This window comes from Gavia stellata, chromosome 1 (genome assembly GCF_030936135.1).
Source record: "Gavia stellata isolate bGavSte3 chromosome 1, bGavSte3.hap2, whole genome shotgun sequence".
Classification (NCBI taxonomy): domain Eukaryota; kingdom Metazoa; phylum Chordata; class Aves; order Gaviiformes; family Gaviidae; genus Gavia; species Gavia stellata.
In genome coordinates, this window is record NC_082594.1 from 56,768,230 (window position 1) to 56,786,746 (window position 18,517).

At 39.2% G+C, this 18,517-nt stretch overlaps 1 protein-coding gene across 1 annotated transcript in view; it reads left to right on the top strand.

Annotated features, from left to right (window-relative positions):
• GPC6 (glypican 6) overlaps positions 1-18,517 on the top strand; it is a 791,687-nt gene that overhangs the window by 429,317 nt on the left and 343,853 nt on the right. Inside the window, exon 3 of the mRNA XM_059822469.1 lies at positions 2,495-2,886. Within this exon, the coding sequence (XP_059678452.1) occupies positions 2,495-2,886 (392 nt within the window). The remainder of the gene's footprint in view (positions 1-2,494; positions 2,887-18,517) is intronic.

Genomic DNA, 18,517 nt, shown 5'->3' on the forward strand with positions numbered 1-18,517 from the left:
ATAAAGATTGCGACCAGCATGGACCACATTGTGCTAGATGCTGTACAAGCACAGCATAAATGTCTACCCCTCCCTGAAAAGTTTGGTTGGCTTCCAACAAACGGCCTGTGAGATTTCTACATAATATCCCTGCACAAAGAAATAATAGGCTAACAATCTTAGACAAGAGGAGCTGTCAGCAAACTCGGTTATGCTTTGCTGTGACTGACTTATGCAATGGCATATCTTTAAGATAAATAGTGGGATTCCCAGTGTAGCTATAGATTGTGAGGAGCCAGCACGTGAATTGTTTACAGCAGCCCTCCCAGCATATGGAGCCTTATGGAAGAGAAGTCAAAGGGCCTGGATTTAGTGCTTTCATGATTGTATTCCCCAGGTGTCATCCAATTGCACTGGTCTGAAAGCCTGGCTTCAACCTTGAAACACATTTTAATTTGAGCCCCAAGTTCTCTGCCATCTTTTTGTCTTCCAGATTGTGTGACTAGAAAGCTCGATGTATTCAGCAGTACAGCCAGTATAAATTATTTCGTAGATGAAGAAATGCTGAATGTGTTAAATAGTAACCAGGATGATTCAGATGTCAACAATACTAGGGTTAGGGGTGAAAAACAGCTTTGTTTTGCTATTCTCTAAAAAAGCTTTGTCAGAATTTGTGGATAATTTGGAAAAACGTAGAAAACTGTATGTTGTGGAACTCAAGTTATTCTATTTGGCAACAAAGAATAACAAGGGTTTCTTTTTGATTGTGGGTTTTGTGGGGTTTTTTTGTTTTCCCTACATCAACTATTTGACAAAAGCATATTCTTTTCCAGATGGAATTTATTCCATATGAAGACCTGTGGTTTTAATGACAGTTTAGACATTGATATATTTATTAGAATATATTTTCCCTTTAATAAGTGCTTTGATGTAGCGAATATGTTCTCGATGTTCTGTGTATACATTTTCATGATAACCCTTTTGCAGTTATCTGGGACATCAAAGATTGCAGCTCTGCACAATTTCTGACAAAAGTAAGAGTCTCTTTTCTTACTGAGTCCTTGTAGACTGTGTTTGGTGGATTCTGCTTTCAGCTGATCACAGTTGCAAATCCTCAAATTTAGTGTAGATTTTTTCTTACATAGTCTTAATTGCCACCCTGTCTTTAGCATTGCAGTAGTTCTGCATTTTTATGAGTCACTGTAGCTGCAGCAGGGCCCTGTGTTAAAAGAGTATTCACATTATAGCATTAGCCAAGACTGTAAGAACTCAGCATGTCCCTGTAGTCAGCACATGTGTCTATGGGCATTAACCACATATGCAGAATCTGGTATCATAGAGTTGGCTGCATGGTGACTCCTGCATCAGTGCAAATCATTTAATCACAGCAAATATGCATGTTTTGCCAAAGGCGTTGCCATCTCTGCCTTACTGTCTGCAATGCCCCATTTACAGGCCACAGCAGTCATTGAGCTCTTTTCCAAAGGAGGTTTAAGAAAGTTGACAAGCGGACCCTGTAGGAAGATGGGATCTTCTAAAAACCAGAAGCTATGCGTGCTTCTGTCAGATGTGTTTAAAGAACTATTGTACATGCTCAGTGAATTTCTTGGGAAAACCTAAGCATCACATGGCAGTTAAAGGACCTTAACAGAAGAGATGATTACATATTTCCAGTGTATCCCATGGGCTCGGTTTCCAGTAAGAATAAATTCCACAAGCCAAAATTTAGAAATATGTTATGGTTTGGGCCTGAGTAGATAGAAGGCACAGAAGCAGTAAAGTCTGAAATACTTTCAAAAAATGTAAGGTCTGCTGTTCCAAAACCAACAACTAACACAAACTGGAATTAGTAGGCTGGCTGTGACATGACTGGTAGAGGGTTCTAGTGCTGTTCTTTGGTAGAGCAGCAAATTACTGAAAATGCTAACATTTTCTTAGTACTACCTAGACACGTAATACTTTCAAGAGGGATTACGCTCATTTCTACTTTTCTTTCAAGTTATCTTCAAGAATATTTGCAAATAAGTTTTCAGATTTATTTCCATGGTGTTCTTCTACATTGTAAGAATTTCAGCAAAGTGTAACTTATCATCATCTAGCTATTCTAAAATCATTAAATTTTCAATTAAATTATTATATTAATGACTTTACGTTTAGCATAGAAGATTTAGTATATTGTCTATGGAGGATATTTCAAGGGACAGGGATTTCTATGTTCAAATAGTACACGAAGAAGTGGAACTATCCTCACTGAAGTTCTTTTAAATGGGTTTTTCATGTCCAGTTTTGTATGTCCTACATCTTTCTACCTTGTCGGGGAATTCACATTATACTCTATTTTTCTTTACCTCTGAATAAAGCTATTTCCTATCCAAATAGATGAATTTCACTAGTAAAGTACTGCTGTAACAACATATTAGGACAAACTTTACTAAGGCTGACACAGGAATGAAATCAGAAAACCTTTGGTGCCTTACTAATATATCCAGTTAACACCTGCTTGTTTTCCCTGCAGAATTTTTCCGAGAACTTCTGGAGAACGCGGAAAGATCCTTAAACGACATGTTTGTCCGGACGTACGGCATGCTGTACATGCAGAACTCAGAGGTGTTCCAGGACCTCTTCACAGAGCTGAAGAGGTATTACACAGGAGGCAACGTGAACTTGGAGGAAATGTTGAATGATTTCTGGGCTCGGCTGCTGGAACGGATGTTCCAGCTCATAAACCCCCAGTACCATTTCACTGAGGACTACTTGGAGTGTGTAAGCAAGTACACAGACCAGCTGAAGCCGTTTGGAGATGTACCCAGGAAGCTGAAGGTTCAAGTGACTAGAGCGTTCATTGCTGCACGGACCTTTGTTCAGGGGCTGACAGTAGGCAGAGAGGTTGCAAACAGAGTATCCAAGGTAATCTAAAATCAGGGGGTTTTTAAGCTTGAATTCTTTCAAACTTGCTAGACAATTGAAATATGATTGTGCACTTTTTTTTTAATATGAGGGAGGGTTGTTTGTTTGGTTGGTTTTTATGTCTACTGATATACCCATCCTAAGTTTATAAATAGAGGCAACAGTTGTTTTTAATTCCTTCTGGAGGTATTAAGGCAATACTGACTGGAAAGCATTTCTCTTTGCTTAGGACACAATGAAATACCAATATACATCAATGTTATAGCATGGTAGTGATTGTCATTAGTAATTCAAAACTGGCTATGTATATAGAAGATGATGATTATGATCAGAATTTAAATGTTTCAGGGAAATTCATGCTGCTCTTCATTAGGGCAGTACAGCCCTCACAGCATTGAGTCATCATGCAACTGGGTGATGGATTTTGTTAGAAATGTCTAGTCATGTTTTTGATGAGAATATAGACGAATAGTGACACCTCTGGAGCTTGAGCTTTCCCAAAGGATGGTTTGACTCACATTTATTTTAGTTTTAATTATTTATCTATGAAAATATTTATAACAATTATAATCCTTGAGGGCTTCACATAATTAAAGCTATGTAAGAAAAAAACACACACAAAAATAACCCATCTGGGTACCAGGAATGTGCCTGAATGACTTTTCCTTACACAGTGTTTCAAACTCAGGTGTATTTTTCTGAATTGCTGTTCCAACTAGATACTTATTCTGTGATCTGGCTATTTCACAGTCCTAGTCTGTAGTGTATTTGGACCTTAACTGTATTCTGAATTCTGAAGTGCTCTAGTGAGACCCACCATGAAATGCCCAAATACTCACTTCTGGACAGTAAGTGCATGCATGATTTTGATGCTTGCCCCTTGCAGTACTTCCTGCATTTACAAGCTTAAGCCATTCCTCTTCATTAGGAGGACTGGGTCTCTTGCTTCATTTAAACCACATCCAGAAGGTGAGGTAGAAGTACAGTTGATACATTGTAGAGGAGACTGCAATTCAAGCACACAACAAGATGAGGCTTCTAAACTTTTCTTATCCTCTATGATGTGATATTTCGCAATTACAAATTCAGAAGTCATGAAGCTGGAGAGGTAGTCAACAAGTGAGAGCCAGATTTTATGCATGGGAGGAATGGGTCATTTTGCACTTAAAAGTCGGTGAATAAAATATGTGATCCTGGTTATCCAGCTTGAAACGAGGTCTCTTCCTCCCAAATGCCTTCCTGGGCTGCAGGCTTGCCTTCCCTTTTTTTCTGGCACTGTCAATTCTTGCAGCGCTTTCTGAACAGTGGGAGTGCATCGCCATGAAATCCCAGCCCGTCTACTCTAGTTGGGGACCAATACCGCTGTTTAGACTCCAAGTGTGCAGAACGCATATATCTAGAGCCCCAAATTTCTTCTGAAGAGCGGTGATGTCCCTGTGGGTCAGGTTTTAAGTGAACGTGCTGAGCTCTGATGTCACTGTTGTCAGTAGGCATTAGGTCTTGCTGCATTGACTGGATCAGACTGTAGGGAGTAAGCTATGTAATTCGTGTAATAGATGTGTAATTTGTGAATGCCGAACAGATTAAGGCATGAGTTGTCTGCTGAGATGTAACTTTCCCTGCGTATGTACGTGACTGTACAGAATATGCAGGTGTCTCCCCTCTCACATACCAAGGAAATGTTTTCATCTCGCCTCCTGGGTTTTGGGCACATAAGCCCTTTCAAGAACAGGGCTTATCACAAGATCACTAAATGATCCTATGATCCTATAATGAGAACTACTAGCTCTGTAACCATAAAGTGAGCCTTTTTGTAGTGTCACTTGAAGACGATAACAATACCTCAATAATGCTTCTAGTTTTTTCTTTTAACATGAAAGCAACACACTAAAATCTTTAAAAGTTCTTGGTGGTTGGTGCAAGATACAGTACAGGTTCTTTGTTTTATGTATACCTAAATAATGATACTCTCTTAGACTACGTCTAGAATACTCTGTTCAGTTTTGGGCCCTGCCCATAGAAGAAAGACATTGACAAACTGAGGTGAGTTCAGTGGAGGCCACCAGCATGGTCAGGACTGGAGTACTTGCCCTGTGAGGAGAGACTGTGGGACTGGGGCTTGTTCAGCCTCGGAAGAGGTGACTTCAGGGCCACCTAGCAGCAGGCCCTGGTGCCTGTAAGGAGGTCATTAAGGAGATGCAGCAAAGCTCTTCATAGTGGGGTATGGTGGGATATGATGGGCATGAGTTGAAACAAGGGCCAATTCAGACTGAATATAAGGAGAAACTTCACCATGCGGATGCTCAGGCAGTGGATCAGTTGGCCAGAGAGCCTGCGCAGGCTCCATCCATGGAGGTCCTGATTGTACAAAGGCCTTTGAGATGACGCGGTCATGCTAGTCTGAGTTCAGAGCTGACCCTGCTTTGAGAAGCATTTTGGACTGGAGATCTCCTGAGTGCCCTTCCAACTCGAATTACCCTATGATCCTATTAAAAGATTCATGAAATGAACATTTTTACTTAAATGTAGAATATGCTTTGATTGCAAGACTGACTTAAGTATTAAAATCTCAGTGGCTATATTCATACCCATAGCAAATAGTAAATGATTGCTGGTTTTAGGGACTTTGTGTCATATGCAGTGTCATGAGGCACATGCGAAGAACCCCAAGTGACACCAAATGTTCAAGATTAATAAGTATCCTGTGGAAAGGCTGTGATTGCTCTGAGAACCAAGCTTTTGTGATCATATCGTAACTGTGGATTTTTATGCTGGTCTATCTACTGTAGAAAATGACAAATCCTTTTCTTTAAACTTCATTTTAAAAGACTGCAACCATTCCTTAGAGTTAGCACATAACTTTGCAACCAAAAAAGAGGCAGGTAAATATTTTTTGTTGCTGTTTTGGAAGTCATCCAGATTCAGCACAGATTTCATTTTCGTTCTACTCTAATACTGAGAGATTCTGTGATAAGAATGCCACATCTGGGTAAGTCAAGGGAAATGAAAAGAAGAATTGTTGCAGTTCTTTTACAGAAATCTTTGTCCATTGTCTGCACTGGATGGGAACAGAGGGGGATCTCCTAGCTGCAACATCACAAGCTAAAAAGATTTTTTGCTTTCTGTTTGTGGACCCATTATCTTACTGAACTGCCACTGTCAAAGGCCACTCACATAGAAAAAAGTTGAGCCTACACCTTAAACACCATGGGAAGGAGATTTATTAATGAGAAAGTTGGTAACAACAACTCCTTTGGGCCTTTAATTTACTTTCTCAGCCTCTTCTGGCCCGTTTCTGTAAAGGAGTTTGTGGGTCACACACTCAGAAGGATTTGTTCCTTATCAAATATCAGGGATCCATCCTTTCTGAAGATTTCTCTTCAGAGAGGGTGTAATGTTGGTACTGACTGAAAACAATGCAGTCAGTGTATTCCTTGCAAAAGAGCTATACTCCCCTCTTTTTCCAATGAAGTAGCCAGTCAAGCACACTCAAAATAGGCAACACATACCCCAAACATTTTCCTCTTACAATAGTATTTTCCTATTTGATTATGCCAGTGAGATTATAATTTAGATAAGTCCTATTTAGACAAATGGGGAGGGAGGGTGGTTAGAACATGTCTTTTTTTTGTAATTTTTTCTAATCTAATTTTTCAATCGTAAGCAGATGTAGTTGGTTCCATCTATCTGAAGTTGTGCAGTTTTAGTTGAACACTGTTTTCATAATCTCAAAGTCCAATTGCACTTTTTAATTTTCAGAGATTTTAAAAATCTTTTTATTTCTCATACATTAAACATTTGTCAATCTATGTTTGCTAAGGGCTTGTTAAATGTCCACTCAATGCAGTGTATTTCCACTGGCTTGAGTAGACTTCAGCTCACTAAACTCTATATGCTCTATAAAGCTGTGTGTGCATATGAACAAAATGTAATTACAGTTATTTCTTAAAGTGAGAAAAATGAGAAGTATTCATTAATATAGAAGAATCGTAGAATCCTAGAATATCTCAAGTTGGAAGGGATCCATAAGGATCATCAAGTCCAACTCCCTGCTCCTTGCAGGACTACCTAAAACTAAACCATATGACTAAGAGAGTCGTCCTGATGCTCCTTGAACTCTGACAGGATTGGTGCTGTGACCACTTGCCTGAGGAGCCTGTTCCAGTGACCAACCACCCTCTCAGTGAAGAATTTTTTCTAATGTCCAATCTGAACTTCCCCTGAGGCAGCTTCAATATGTAATACTCAATGTAAGAACTGCCATTCTGGGCACACCAAAGGTCTGTTTAGTTGATTTTTACCTCAGTGCCCAATAGTTTAAAGGTCAGTACAGGAGCAGAGCTTCTCACCTAGTATACGTTCTTAAGCTATACCTAGTAGATGTTTATGGACTTTCTAAGCTACAGGCTCAGAAATAATTGGTAAAATTTTCTACCACCTGTTTTTCTACTGATTTGTCAGATCCTAAAAACCTGTAGAATAGGCTTTTCTGCTTTGTTACCATTTGGTGGGAAAAAATGTGCTATTCTTTTGTTTTCCCCCATAAAAATATAGCATATTCAAATATCAATGTTTTTAAATATATTTTGTTTTTCTCAACTTTTTCTAGGAGAAAAAAAAACCCAAACCTTCCTGACCAGCTGTGATTTAGTATTTAATGTTAAAGTGAAGAAACTACTGAAAATATGTCTGAAGTTGCTGTCAGCTGTGATTTGCCATAATGTGATAGAAAAGATGTATGCATATTTTTCATGTTCATCTTTTACTATGTCTGAGCTCTGGATACTTTACAAGTAAATAATGCTAAGTTATTCTCTCTGACTCCAAACAAAACATTCCCAGTGATCATAATACTCTCTTTGAACTGTCATTGAGTGGTGGAAAATGTAAGCAGGAAAAAAACGGGGAGGATAAAGCAATTAAAATTTAAAAAAAGGAGGGTCTTTATGACTTTCCAGGAGCTTATGACTCCTGAAATACTTTTCACAAATATATTTATAACTGAATTACAACAATTACAAAGCTTGTTGCACTGGAGAATTTTTTCATTAAATAAGGAAGAGTTCTGAACCAAACACAGCATGTAGAAAATAGAACTTGTTCCCAAGAAAAGGTTAAGACTCAAACTAAGTGTAAATCCCTAAGTGGATGCAAATTTGTCAAAAAGAAGGTACTAGTTGTACAGGCAGTACTGTTGCCCTAACAGGGCATTATCCCGTCAGGATAGCATTCCACCCAAAGAAAATTTTTCCTGGAATCATTTTCTTTTGATATACTTTTCATGAAAAGCTATAGAAATCAGGAGGAAAAAACCGCACAATTTTTATGTTTCATGAGCATGACTTGTGCTGATGTCATGTATTAACCTGGGTAAATTCATACTGAGAACATACGACTTTAGTAGGAAAAAAGCAAACAATGAAGTATGGTCAGTCCTATGCAAAAGCACAGTCATTAGCCAGCTGTCATTACCCCACTGCTGCTCAGAGCTCTAATTTGATCCCAGGCACGCAGTTACATCTTCATTGGCTTTTGCGCTGAATCTGGCTCACTAGGAACAGCAAGTGAGCGCAGAGTACTCCCATTTGCATAGATCTGGGGGTTTAGTTATTGTTTGCTAGTTTTGCTTTTCTCTAAGCTTGGCTGTTTTGTGGTCTGGGATTTTTTCTGAATCTGGCCACTTTTTTCCCATTATATACTGGGATAAGGACAAGAATTGTTTTTAGCTTGACTTTCCCTTTCACACTTGCAAATTCATGCTACCGGCAACCAAAGTAGTTTTTATACCAGGAGTAAAGTGAAGCTTAGCTCAGGGGCATCATTAGGAGCAGTTAGTGATTTTGTTAGTGGCATAAACATCAAAGATTTGTGACCCAGCCACTAAGAACTTATTTCATTAATGCATTTAAATATTAATTATCATTTATTGCAAAATAAAAAAGGCTGTTACAATACTTTTCTCACTGCTTGGCATAGGATATATGTCTCCCTTTTTTTAAACCAATTAAGACCATTCTTCCCCTGAATATTATTAAATTATGTTTATATCAGACTTCTTATTAGGAACCTGGTGATATACGGGCAAAGTGAAACAAATTCAGTAATACAATTATAAGGTTAAACCCAAGATTAGTAGTGAAAAGCAGTCTCTAGTAATTGCCCGTGATTACTTCTACTCACAGAATGCCAGGCCACTGCTTTTCTAATACGCTGAATCAATATTCTTACAAACTCTGCTTTTCATGGTTTATAAATAAACATTCGACAGTTGGTGAGAGCTATAAATAAAGGTCAATATTGAATGTCACACTAATTCAGAATGCAATTATTGTGGGGGGGTGGGGGGGGAGAAATATGACATGCTGATAAGTCAGGTAATTAAAAGCCACAACGAATGGTACTTTAATGCTGGAAAATGTGATTTGCAGGGTGTGACAGATAAAGAGCTCTGTGCCCCGTATATTTTAACTTCATTGGCTGAAGAGATTTGGCTTGTTAAAGTCATAGAGGGAAAGGAGATCTAAAAAGGACTATGGTTTTCACTAAACTTTAATCTTTTGTTCAAATTGCTAGTTTAGAAACAGCCCAGCTGGGCAAGCACAGCTTTTATGATTGCTTCTGTGTCTGTTGTTTTAAGGTTTTTTCAGTCATTCGTTCTTTGAGTTTTAATTGAATTAATATATCTTTCAAAGAACTGGATCATACCATGCCATGAATGGGCCACATTCTTTTTTCCTCTTCCTGTCCCTTGGTGTTCCTCAGGCAGGGAGTCCAGGGATTATCTATCCAGGGGGGGGATTCAGGGCTCAGAGATGTCTGTGGCGTGGAAGCAAGAGTGAATGGTATCTACACAGGAGTGCTTTGTGGGAGGTACCCTTTGAATTGAGGTTCTCTAGCTATGCCGGAAATCCTTCCTCCTTTCTTGGAAAGAAAAGGGACATAAACCAATCTAGTTAATTTGCAGACATTTCATGGGAAAATAAACCAGATATCCTAGACTTACTGCAGGTGCACTGATCTGTTTTCCACTTTGTGTGCACTGGAGCATCAGATGTCCCAAAAGGGCAGCTCAGGAGAAAAGGCTTGAAATGAAACAGTGACTCCAACAAAAAGAAAACAGAGGTAGGAGGTCTGCAAAAGCTGTCGTCATGTCCTATCTATTAGAATTGTCAGATATAATCCAGCCTGGCCTCTCCATTACTTAGGTCCTTAAATTTCATTCAGCTAGCTTTGTACTGACCTTAATAACTGGAGTTTAACTGAGTCATACTGCTCAGTAAGACATTCAGTCTTGCTCAGTATCCCTTAAGTAGGTATACCACCAACCTGGTTTACTCCTACTATGTACCACTTAGTATCTCAAAATTTGCAGTAGTCCTGTCTTCCTGGATTCTTTGTATCACTCATAAGCAAAGATCTTCTGATTACAGTGCTTTTGCTCAGTTTGTGGGTTTTTTTAAATGCCTATGGCACAGAAAATACCCTTTAGTTCAGCTTTACGTGAAACTTCTACCTATATATTAAGAACCAAAATGAAAGTATTTTAGTTTAACAATGTCATTAAACACTGTCATAACACATTAGAAAAATAATTATTCAACTCAAGGTTTTCTTTAGGATTGATGAAAAGCACATTTTACACACAATCCGTCAAAGCTTTCATACTAGCTGTATTTCCCACCTGTAAAAGATGTTGATATGGCACCTGCAGAAGCTATGTAAAGAGAAAATCTAGGACTTTTTCGGAGGAATTCCTAGAACAAAGGATGTGTCCTAATGCATATCATGATACACAGCCAAGTCATGATAAAAATAATGGTGAAGTAGCAAAGCTCACCTAGGAGCTTGCTGACCCTGCTAGATTTAGACCTTCTCTGTAATTAATCTTACAGCAGGTTTTACATTTTTGCTGGTTTAGCACGGGAGAGTAAAAGAAAATTCAGAAGAATAAAATGGAAATAGGAAGGAGATTAAAAAGTCTGAAGGTTAAGCAATGCAAGGAGATCTATATCATCTTGCAACATGCTGACTTTTTAGAATTACTCTTTTTACAAATTGTCTTCATCCTGTTTTGAAGGCAACCTAAGGAAGCACTGTTTTCCAGTCGTGATTTGATAAAAACAATTCATATTATTTCTCATGTGAGCCAGAAGCACAAAAACTAACAGGTTCTTCTGCCTCCAGGTTTCTACAGAAAATGTTAGTCAAGGAAATATCTGATTTAACTAAAACTCATCAGGAATACTAACTGGAATTTAAATGCATATCTGCTTAAGTGTTATAGTCAACAAAATCATCAGCAATACATTGAAAAAGTCAAATTTCTTTGAGACTTTAAAATAATGAAGTCTGAAATCAACAATACGGATCTAAGTTCAATTCTCAGTTATTCAGAGGTCAGTGACAGTTGGATTCATTGTCTGCTTAAGTCTTGCATCTCAAAATACATCAAACAAAAGAAAGAATGTATGAACACAGGAATAAAAAATGAAACATTTCATTGTCAGGAAAATAATAGTTCTGGTCATCTGTAAAATTTTAAACTTATCCCCATCCTCCAGTGTCTGTTTCTTATGGGAGTTTTTATGCCACAAGCTTGCTGAGTTTTCACCATAATCTTTTCTGAAGAGAAAATTTCATTTTTCTTCAGTCCACATGACTAAGGTTATCATCGCTCTTCCTTCTTCTTCTCCTTTCCTCCTTCTCGTTGTTTTTTTTTTTTAAAGCCCTTAGGAAGAATTCATTTCTTGAGTTAAAACTAAATGTACCAGACAAAACAGAGGAAAAGTAGAGCTTTAAGTAAGATTGGGAGGATTTAGTTGACCTCAGCTATACACATCCATCACCATTACAGGGCCAAGAGCAGAAACTAAGTGTATAGAGAGAGGATTTTAGCACAATAAATGTCTGCTTGTCCTTCATAATGGTTCGCCATCCTTTGGCAGCTAGCAAACAAGGTTTTGCCTTTCCCCAACACCTCAGAGCAGTTTTAGCCTGAGAGCAACTTTCCCATTCTTGAAAATGGTTTTGCTTTTAAAACTGCCAGAGACATTTTGATGTTGAGGTCTGTCCCAGTACTGTGCAAGTTTGACTTCCGGTCTTTGATTTCAGAAGGTTTATTGATTTTTCATGAATGCACCACTGGAGAAATTACTGGATTTATTCAGGAAGCATTTAGAGACTCCCCACTTCACCCCTGCTTAGGTGATTTTCAGTATCACCAAGCAACAGAATTGCATCTACACTTGCCTTTTGTACTTTTCATCCCATGATTCTTTCATTCACATCCATATGTTGGCATTATCCATGGATCCAAAAGCAAGTGTGTATAAGGCAATATCTGGCAAGCTGACAAAGCTGAGCAGGGCTAGTACACTTAATTCGCATTTCCTGAGTAAGTGCTCTGCATGCTGAGCTGTTATGCTAAAGCATCAGTGGTTCTCTCCACAACAGAAGTCACTGATCTAATTGTTCTATTTTAACGGAGGTTTTATGCATCCAGTTGGTAGAGGGAAGCCTGAGCCACCAAAGATATGGATCTGAATTTCACAAAAGTAGCCTTCAGCATTTAAGTACAAGAAAGAGAGAAATTACTAACTACATTCTTCTCTTCAGCAGTTTACTGGCTCAACAGTATTCCCACTCACTGTGATGTTATGGCATACTGTAGCAGCTGTTATGAACCCTGTTTTTCAGACATGACCCGAAACAAGTGAATGCATATGGATCTAAGCACTTGGTCTTCTCTGTTCTGGGGAATCCAATAATTGACCAGCTTCGGCCTGTGGCATCTAAGCTGTATGAACTCAAACCAGCTCAGGCCTAGGAGCCGTGGAAACATAGAAGAAAAAGCTTCTCAGTTCAAGCACCATCTTCTTTAATCTCTATGGTGTTCAGTGTTGATGGAACAGGGATTTAGTTTGGAGTAAGTCTGACCTAATTCTCACCCACATATATGTGGCCATCAGTGCCTAACTCTGCCCTTTCACTATACCAGAAACCAAACCTGTATTAGATGACAAACTCCTCCTTGTGAATTCCACACCCAGCCTCTTGCCATGACTGCAATTTTCCCTATCAGGTTGCTATGTTCTTTTCAGATCTGGCCACAATGCCTTTTATACTTGCCCATTTCCCAGTGGAGGAGGGAACTGTTAGAGGTATTTATGTGTCTGATGTCTTCAGGCTAAGTCTATTATTTTGTTGTTGTTGGCTTTACCTGATTATATAAATATTAGAGTGGCAGTCAATTCATTGTTTATTTGAAACAACAATTTAATCTTGTACACTACTGTGCAAAAGATAGGCTGAATGAAAAAATCAGTTTTCTTCCAATCTGAGTGTTAGTTTTGAATTTACACGGATATTTTATTTGGACAAGTGGTGGCTATTTTAACAGTTAGTTTGAAATCCAGCACAGAGACAGCTCAAGGCACACTGTGGCCTTTAGTCCTGGAGATCTTAAGGTAAACTTCAAGGGAGTAACCTGCTACCACATAGAGTATAGGAAGACAGAACTGAAAGATGTCCAGAAAGCTCCTGGCAACCTATCCATCCTGGCAACCTATCCATCACGCATAAGATGTAGTTTTGTAGGAAAGATAAGCACCTGTGTACCTTTCATCATCACATATCTGTTTGTAAAGAACAGTACACATCTGCTTTTCAAGAAAAACATATAGAAACCAAACCAGAGGAAAAACTGCTGTCAGAAACTTCCGCACTGATCCTCGAAACTTATGTTCTCTTGGGAGCCCTCAGGATGTTTCCTGGCCATAAGTATGAGGTTAAAGAAATCTCTTAATTCGATACGACTTTTTTATTCACAGAATCACAGAATCACTGAGGTTGGAAAAGACCTGTAAGATCATCAAGTCCAACCATCAACCCAACACCACCATGCCCACCAAACCATGTCCCACAATGCCTTTGTTACATAATTCATTGTATGTAGCATTAGCAGTTAAAAGACAGAATGTACCAACTGGAAATGAATGCAATTTAGGTTTTCACTTAAATCAGAGTTGAAATTTTGAGTGAAGAATGCTTGCAGATTAATTTATGCTCTGGAGTCTCCAAAGCTAACAGAGAAAGCTGGCTACCAATCTCTACTATTATACACTTACTTTTTCTTCCATTTTATTTTACAGTCTTATATATATAGTTACAGGAATATTTAAAAAGTGTCCAAAATGTGAAAAAAAAATTATACCATAAGGTTTATTAAAAATAAAAAGAAAGGGGAGGCAGGGAGTAGGAGAGGTAAATGTTAAACCCGAAATTACTCAACTGTCTTATTTTTACGCTGACCCCAAAGAAATCATCCTATGGACATATCTTATTTTCAGTCTGATTCCCCAAAACTGCTTCTGAGAGAAATGTCTTCCAGACTTAGCATAGTACTGAAACACTGTGAATGTACATATATCAGTAGAGTGCATATTTTTGTAGGTAAAGGTTGATTCTCTATTTAAGATTCAGTCTGTGCCTCCATCTCCCTCCTCCCACTTTCCCTCCTGAATCAGTAAAAAGTACTTTAGCCTCAGACTTCAATCTGAACTTGATTAGAGTCTGATTGTTCAGATCTGTATAAAATCAGGTAGAAAACAAAGCTTATTAAGGCAGAGGCTTTTACAAGGAGACTGAAGAACTTACTGGTGGAAACTTATTGCTGAGGAAATTCGGGTGGAATAACAGGTTTTCAGTCAAGAAATGACCATTTAAAGGCATAAGAACAGCACTACAAGGTAACATAGGTAAAATGTTTATAGACTACCAGTATATGTAGTTAAATTCACATAAAATTATCATCAGTGAAATTTCACCCATGTGATTTAGTTTAAACACACTGTAAAAGTTTAATATGTTTCTGAAGCGTGTAGCATCACCTGCCACCAGAGGCATGTTCCAAATGGGGGAGCACAGTGTTTGCAGTCCTAAGGGCAATTCCTGTGCCCTGTGGCAATTAATTACAAATAGAAGAGCAGAAGAGATTACATGCATGAAGAAGAACATGAACAAAATTCACTTCTCCAACTGACTTGGTAAATTCTTCCTCACTCTAGTGAGTGAACTGGCTGCCAGGGTTTGTTTGCTACCGAAGGATTGGTACAGGCACAGCATGTATACAAAGCACTGAAAAGGGTATATCTATGAAAATGGATTGAGATCCATCATCTGCTTTTTATCCATCAATTATTTATTGCTAAGAAAGTTTTTTTCTCTATGAGTTAAAATGTTCTGTAAGCCATTTTTTGAACGATAGCTGTAGAGTGACAACGCAAAACACAAAAGAGGCGTTGGAAAAGAAAGCTCTGCTAGAGACTGAACTTTTTAAAGTTTTGAACATTTCTCTTTTATCATCCCATCTGCAGAGATTCAGTGCTACAAGGACATTCCCTTAGGCAATATCAATACAGTGTGGAGGTTTATGAGCCAAGATACACATCAAAAAGAATTTTAATAAGCCTTGACAGATATATTGCATTAATAGTGCTGATGTAGTGAGGTAGGACCTACGCAGTGGGGTGTGTAAAGCACTGAGGTATTCTTATTGCTGGCTAAGATGTGACATAGAACAGACTGTCACTTGGTGGAAGAAAGAAATGTGTTAACTAAATGTATTGAATTATTTTCTTTTTTCATGATCAAAATTCTTTTCCTGGTGACCATGTATTGCTCCTTAGTAGGAGGAGTAAGTACCTATCAAGGAAAGATTAGATCTCCATAAAGTGAATGAGCTTACTGCTAAATCAAGTGATGATCCATTTCAACGCTTTTTTCTCTTGTCCTGTCTTCACACTCATGTATGCACGTGTGCACACTCATACAGATTCACGGAATGCCATGTTGGCAACTAAAGTAGTGGGAGAACTCATCGTGTTATATGCGAGGTGAATTGGACTATCTCCCTTTGCACAAATTAATGGCTGTTGAGGTCCACTCACCTGTGTTTATGCTCAAATATATTTCAGCATGCAAATAGAAAGAGAGAACTAGAGTGTATATGCATATGGGCACACAATCTAGCTGCAGGTAATAGCATACAAATTTTGCTATTTGAGCTTGTAATGACTACATGTTGTTACCATCTGATGGATATTTACTGCACTACGTGAAATGTTGATATGTGTGTACATAGATCACAGAAAGAACTCTTTGGTCCAGTATCTTTGAAGGTAATCTTAATACAGAGGAAAAAATTCAGTCAACAAGTACAGAAAATTACTTTAGGTTTTCTGCACTATGTAGATTGTGGTGGGTTGACCCTGGCTGGATGTCAGGTGCCCACCAAAACCATTCTATCACTGCCCTTCCTCAGCTGGACAGGGGAGAGAAAAATATAAGAAAAGGCTCATGGGTCGAGATAAGGACAGGAAGATCACCCAGCAATTACCATCACGGGGAAAACAGACTCAACTTGGGGAAATGTATTACCAATCAAAATCAGAGTAGGATAATGAGAAATAAAACCAAATCTTAAAAACACCTTCCCCCCACCCCTCCCTTCTTCACGGGCTCAACTTCACTCCTGAATTCTCTACCTCCTCCCCCCGAGCGGTGCAGGGACACAGGGAATGGGGGTTGCGGTCAGTTCATCACACATTGTTTCTGCCGCTTCTTCCTCCTCAGGGGGAGGATTCCTCACGCTATTCCCCTGCTCCAGCGTGGGGTCCTTCCCATGGGAGACAGTTCTCCACAAACTTCTCCAATGTGAGTCCTTCCCACAGGCTACAGTTCTTCACAAACTGCTCCAAGATGGGTCCCTTCCACAGGGTGCAGTCCTTCAGGAGCAGACTGCTCCAGTGTGTGTCCCCAACGGGGTCACAAGTCCTGCCAGCAAACCTGTTCCAATGTGGGCTCCTCTCTCCACGGGTCCACAGGTCCTGCCAGGAGCCTGCACCAGCACGGGCTTCCCACGGAGTCACAGCCTCCTCCGGGGCACATCCACCTGCTCCAGTGTGGGGTCCTCCATGGGCTGCAGGTGGATATCTGCTCCACCATGGACCTCCATGGGCTGCAGGGGGACAGCCTGCCTCACCATGGTCTTCACCACGGGCTGCAGGGGAATTTCTGCTCCGGCGCCTGGAGCACCTCCTCCCGCTCCTTCTTCACTGACCTTGGTGTCTGCAGAGTTGTTTCACTCACCTATTCTCACTCCTCTTTCCTGGCTGCTGTTTCGCAGCAGCATTTTCCCCCTTCTTAAATATGTTATCCCCAAGGCGCTACCACCATCGCTGATGGGCTCGGCCTTGGCCAGTGGCGGGTCCGTCTTGGAGCCGGCTGGCATTGGCTCTATCGGACATAGGAGAAACTTCTAGCAGCTTCTCACAGAAGCCACCCCTGTAGCCCCCTCCCCTGCTACAAAAACCTTGCTATGCAAACCCAATACAAGATTTAACTTTTGTAGCTTCAGTTTTGTCTTATTGGGTCATAGCTGAAGCAATGCTGAGAGTCACATTTTCTTGCTCGTTTTTATCAGTGAGTAAGGACTCGAGTCCGCTATGCTGTCAGGTTGACATCCTTTAAAAACAGTGAGAATAAACAAATGCATTCTAATGGAGTAATTTTTCACTATTATGCTTTTACCTACATGTATTTGCAGCATGATCCGAAAAGCTTCAGAAGTAAAATGTTTCCTAAATGCTCTAAGATACTCACATATAATGCTATGTTCAACGTGAAAGTGGTAATGGACAGGGGTGAGAAGAATGGAAATTTTCGTAGATGCAAATGCTTAGAAATGTGTTTATTAGCAAGAAAAGTTAAGGGCTTATAGTGCAGAGAATATTAAATGAGTTGAGAAGTTGCTAAGAAGCAGAATGCTTGATGTGGAAAAAGTAGAGGAAAGGGGCTTTTGGAAGCTAAGATCAAGAGTGATATTTAATAACAATAAATTTATATTGCCTAGGATAGGCACTTATCTGAGGTAACTAAGTTAAAAATAGAGTGACCTGATGCTGTTTCTTCAATCCCTGGAGAAAAATAGGCACCTCTAGGGGGAATTCATATCTTGTGCAGGTTGAATCATGTTCTAGAGCTCACAGTCTCTCTCCAGCAAAGGAGAGGGAACAGAGAGAACCACTAGTGGCCATTCAATGCATGGACCAGCCTGTAACTAGTCCAAGTTAAAACTGCCTGATAATGTGGACATACCACGAACTTAATGAAACTTCCGGTACACCCAAAGATGGTAATTACATAAGGTGTTCTTGCCAACATTTGTAATAAAAGTCTTACGTTCTTTTCTTTGCTTTTCGCTCAACTGCAGAAAACACACCTGTGCATTTTGCTTGTAATATTTAATTTTTTTTAAATTAACTTCTAGTTCACATTTTTAAATGACTCTTTAAGTTGATACTTATTTATCTTGGTTAGGATTTCATTAGAGAAGTCAAGAATAGTGACAATGCACTCCTTAAGAGCCCAGAAGGTTACTTTTTGCCTGACACATAGATCTATAGTAGTTATTTCTTACCAAAAATATCTGATTAAACTCACAATTATAGTTTCCTCTTGCATAACCTGTATTCATCCAAGTATACAATATCTCAGTGATCAGAACCCTAATTTTGCAGATGATGGATAAAGATTAAAATGAGACAGAATCAACCTTAATTTCCTTTATGTG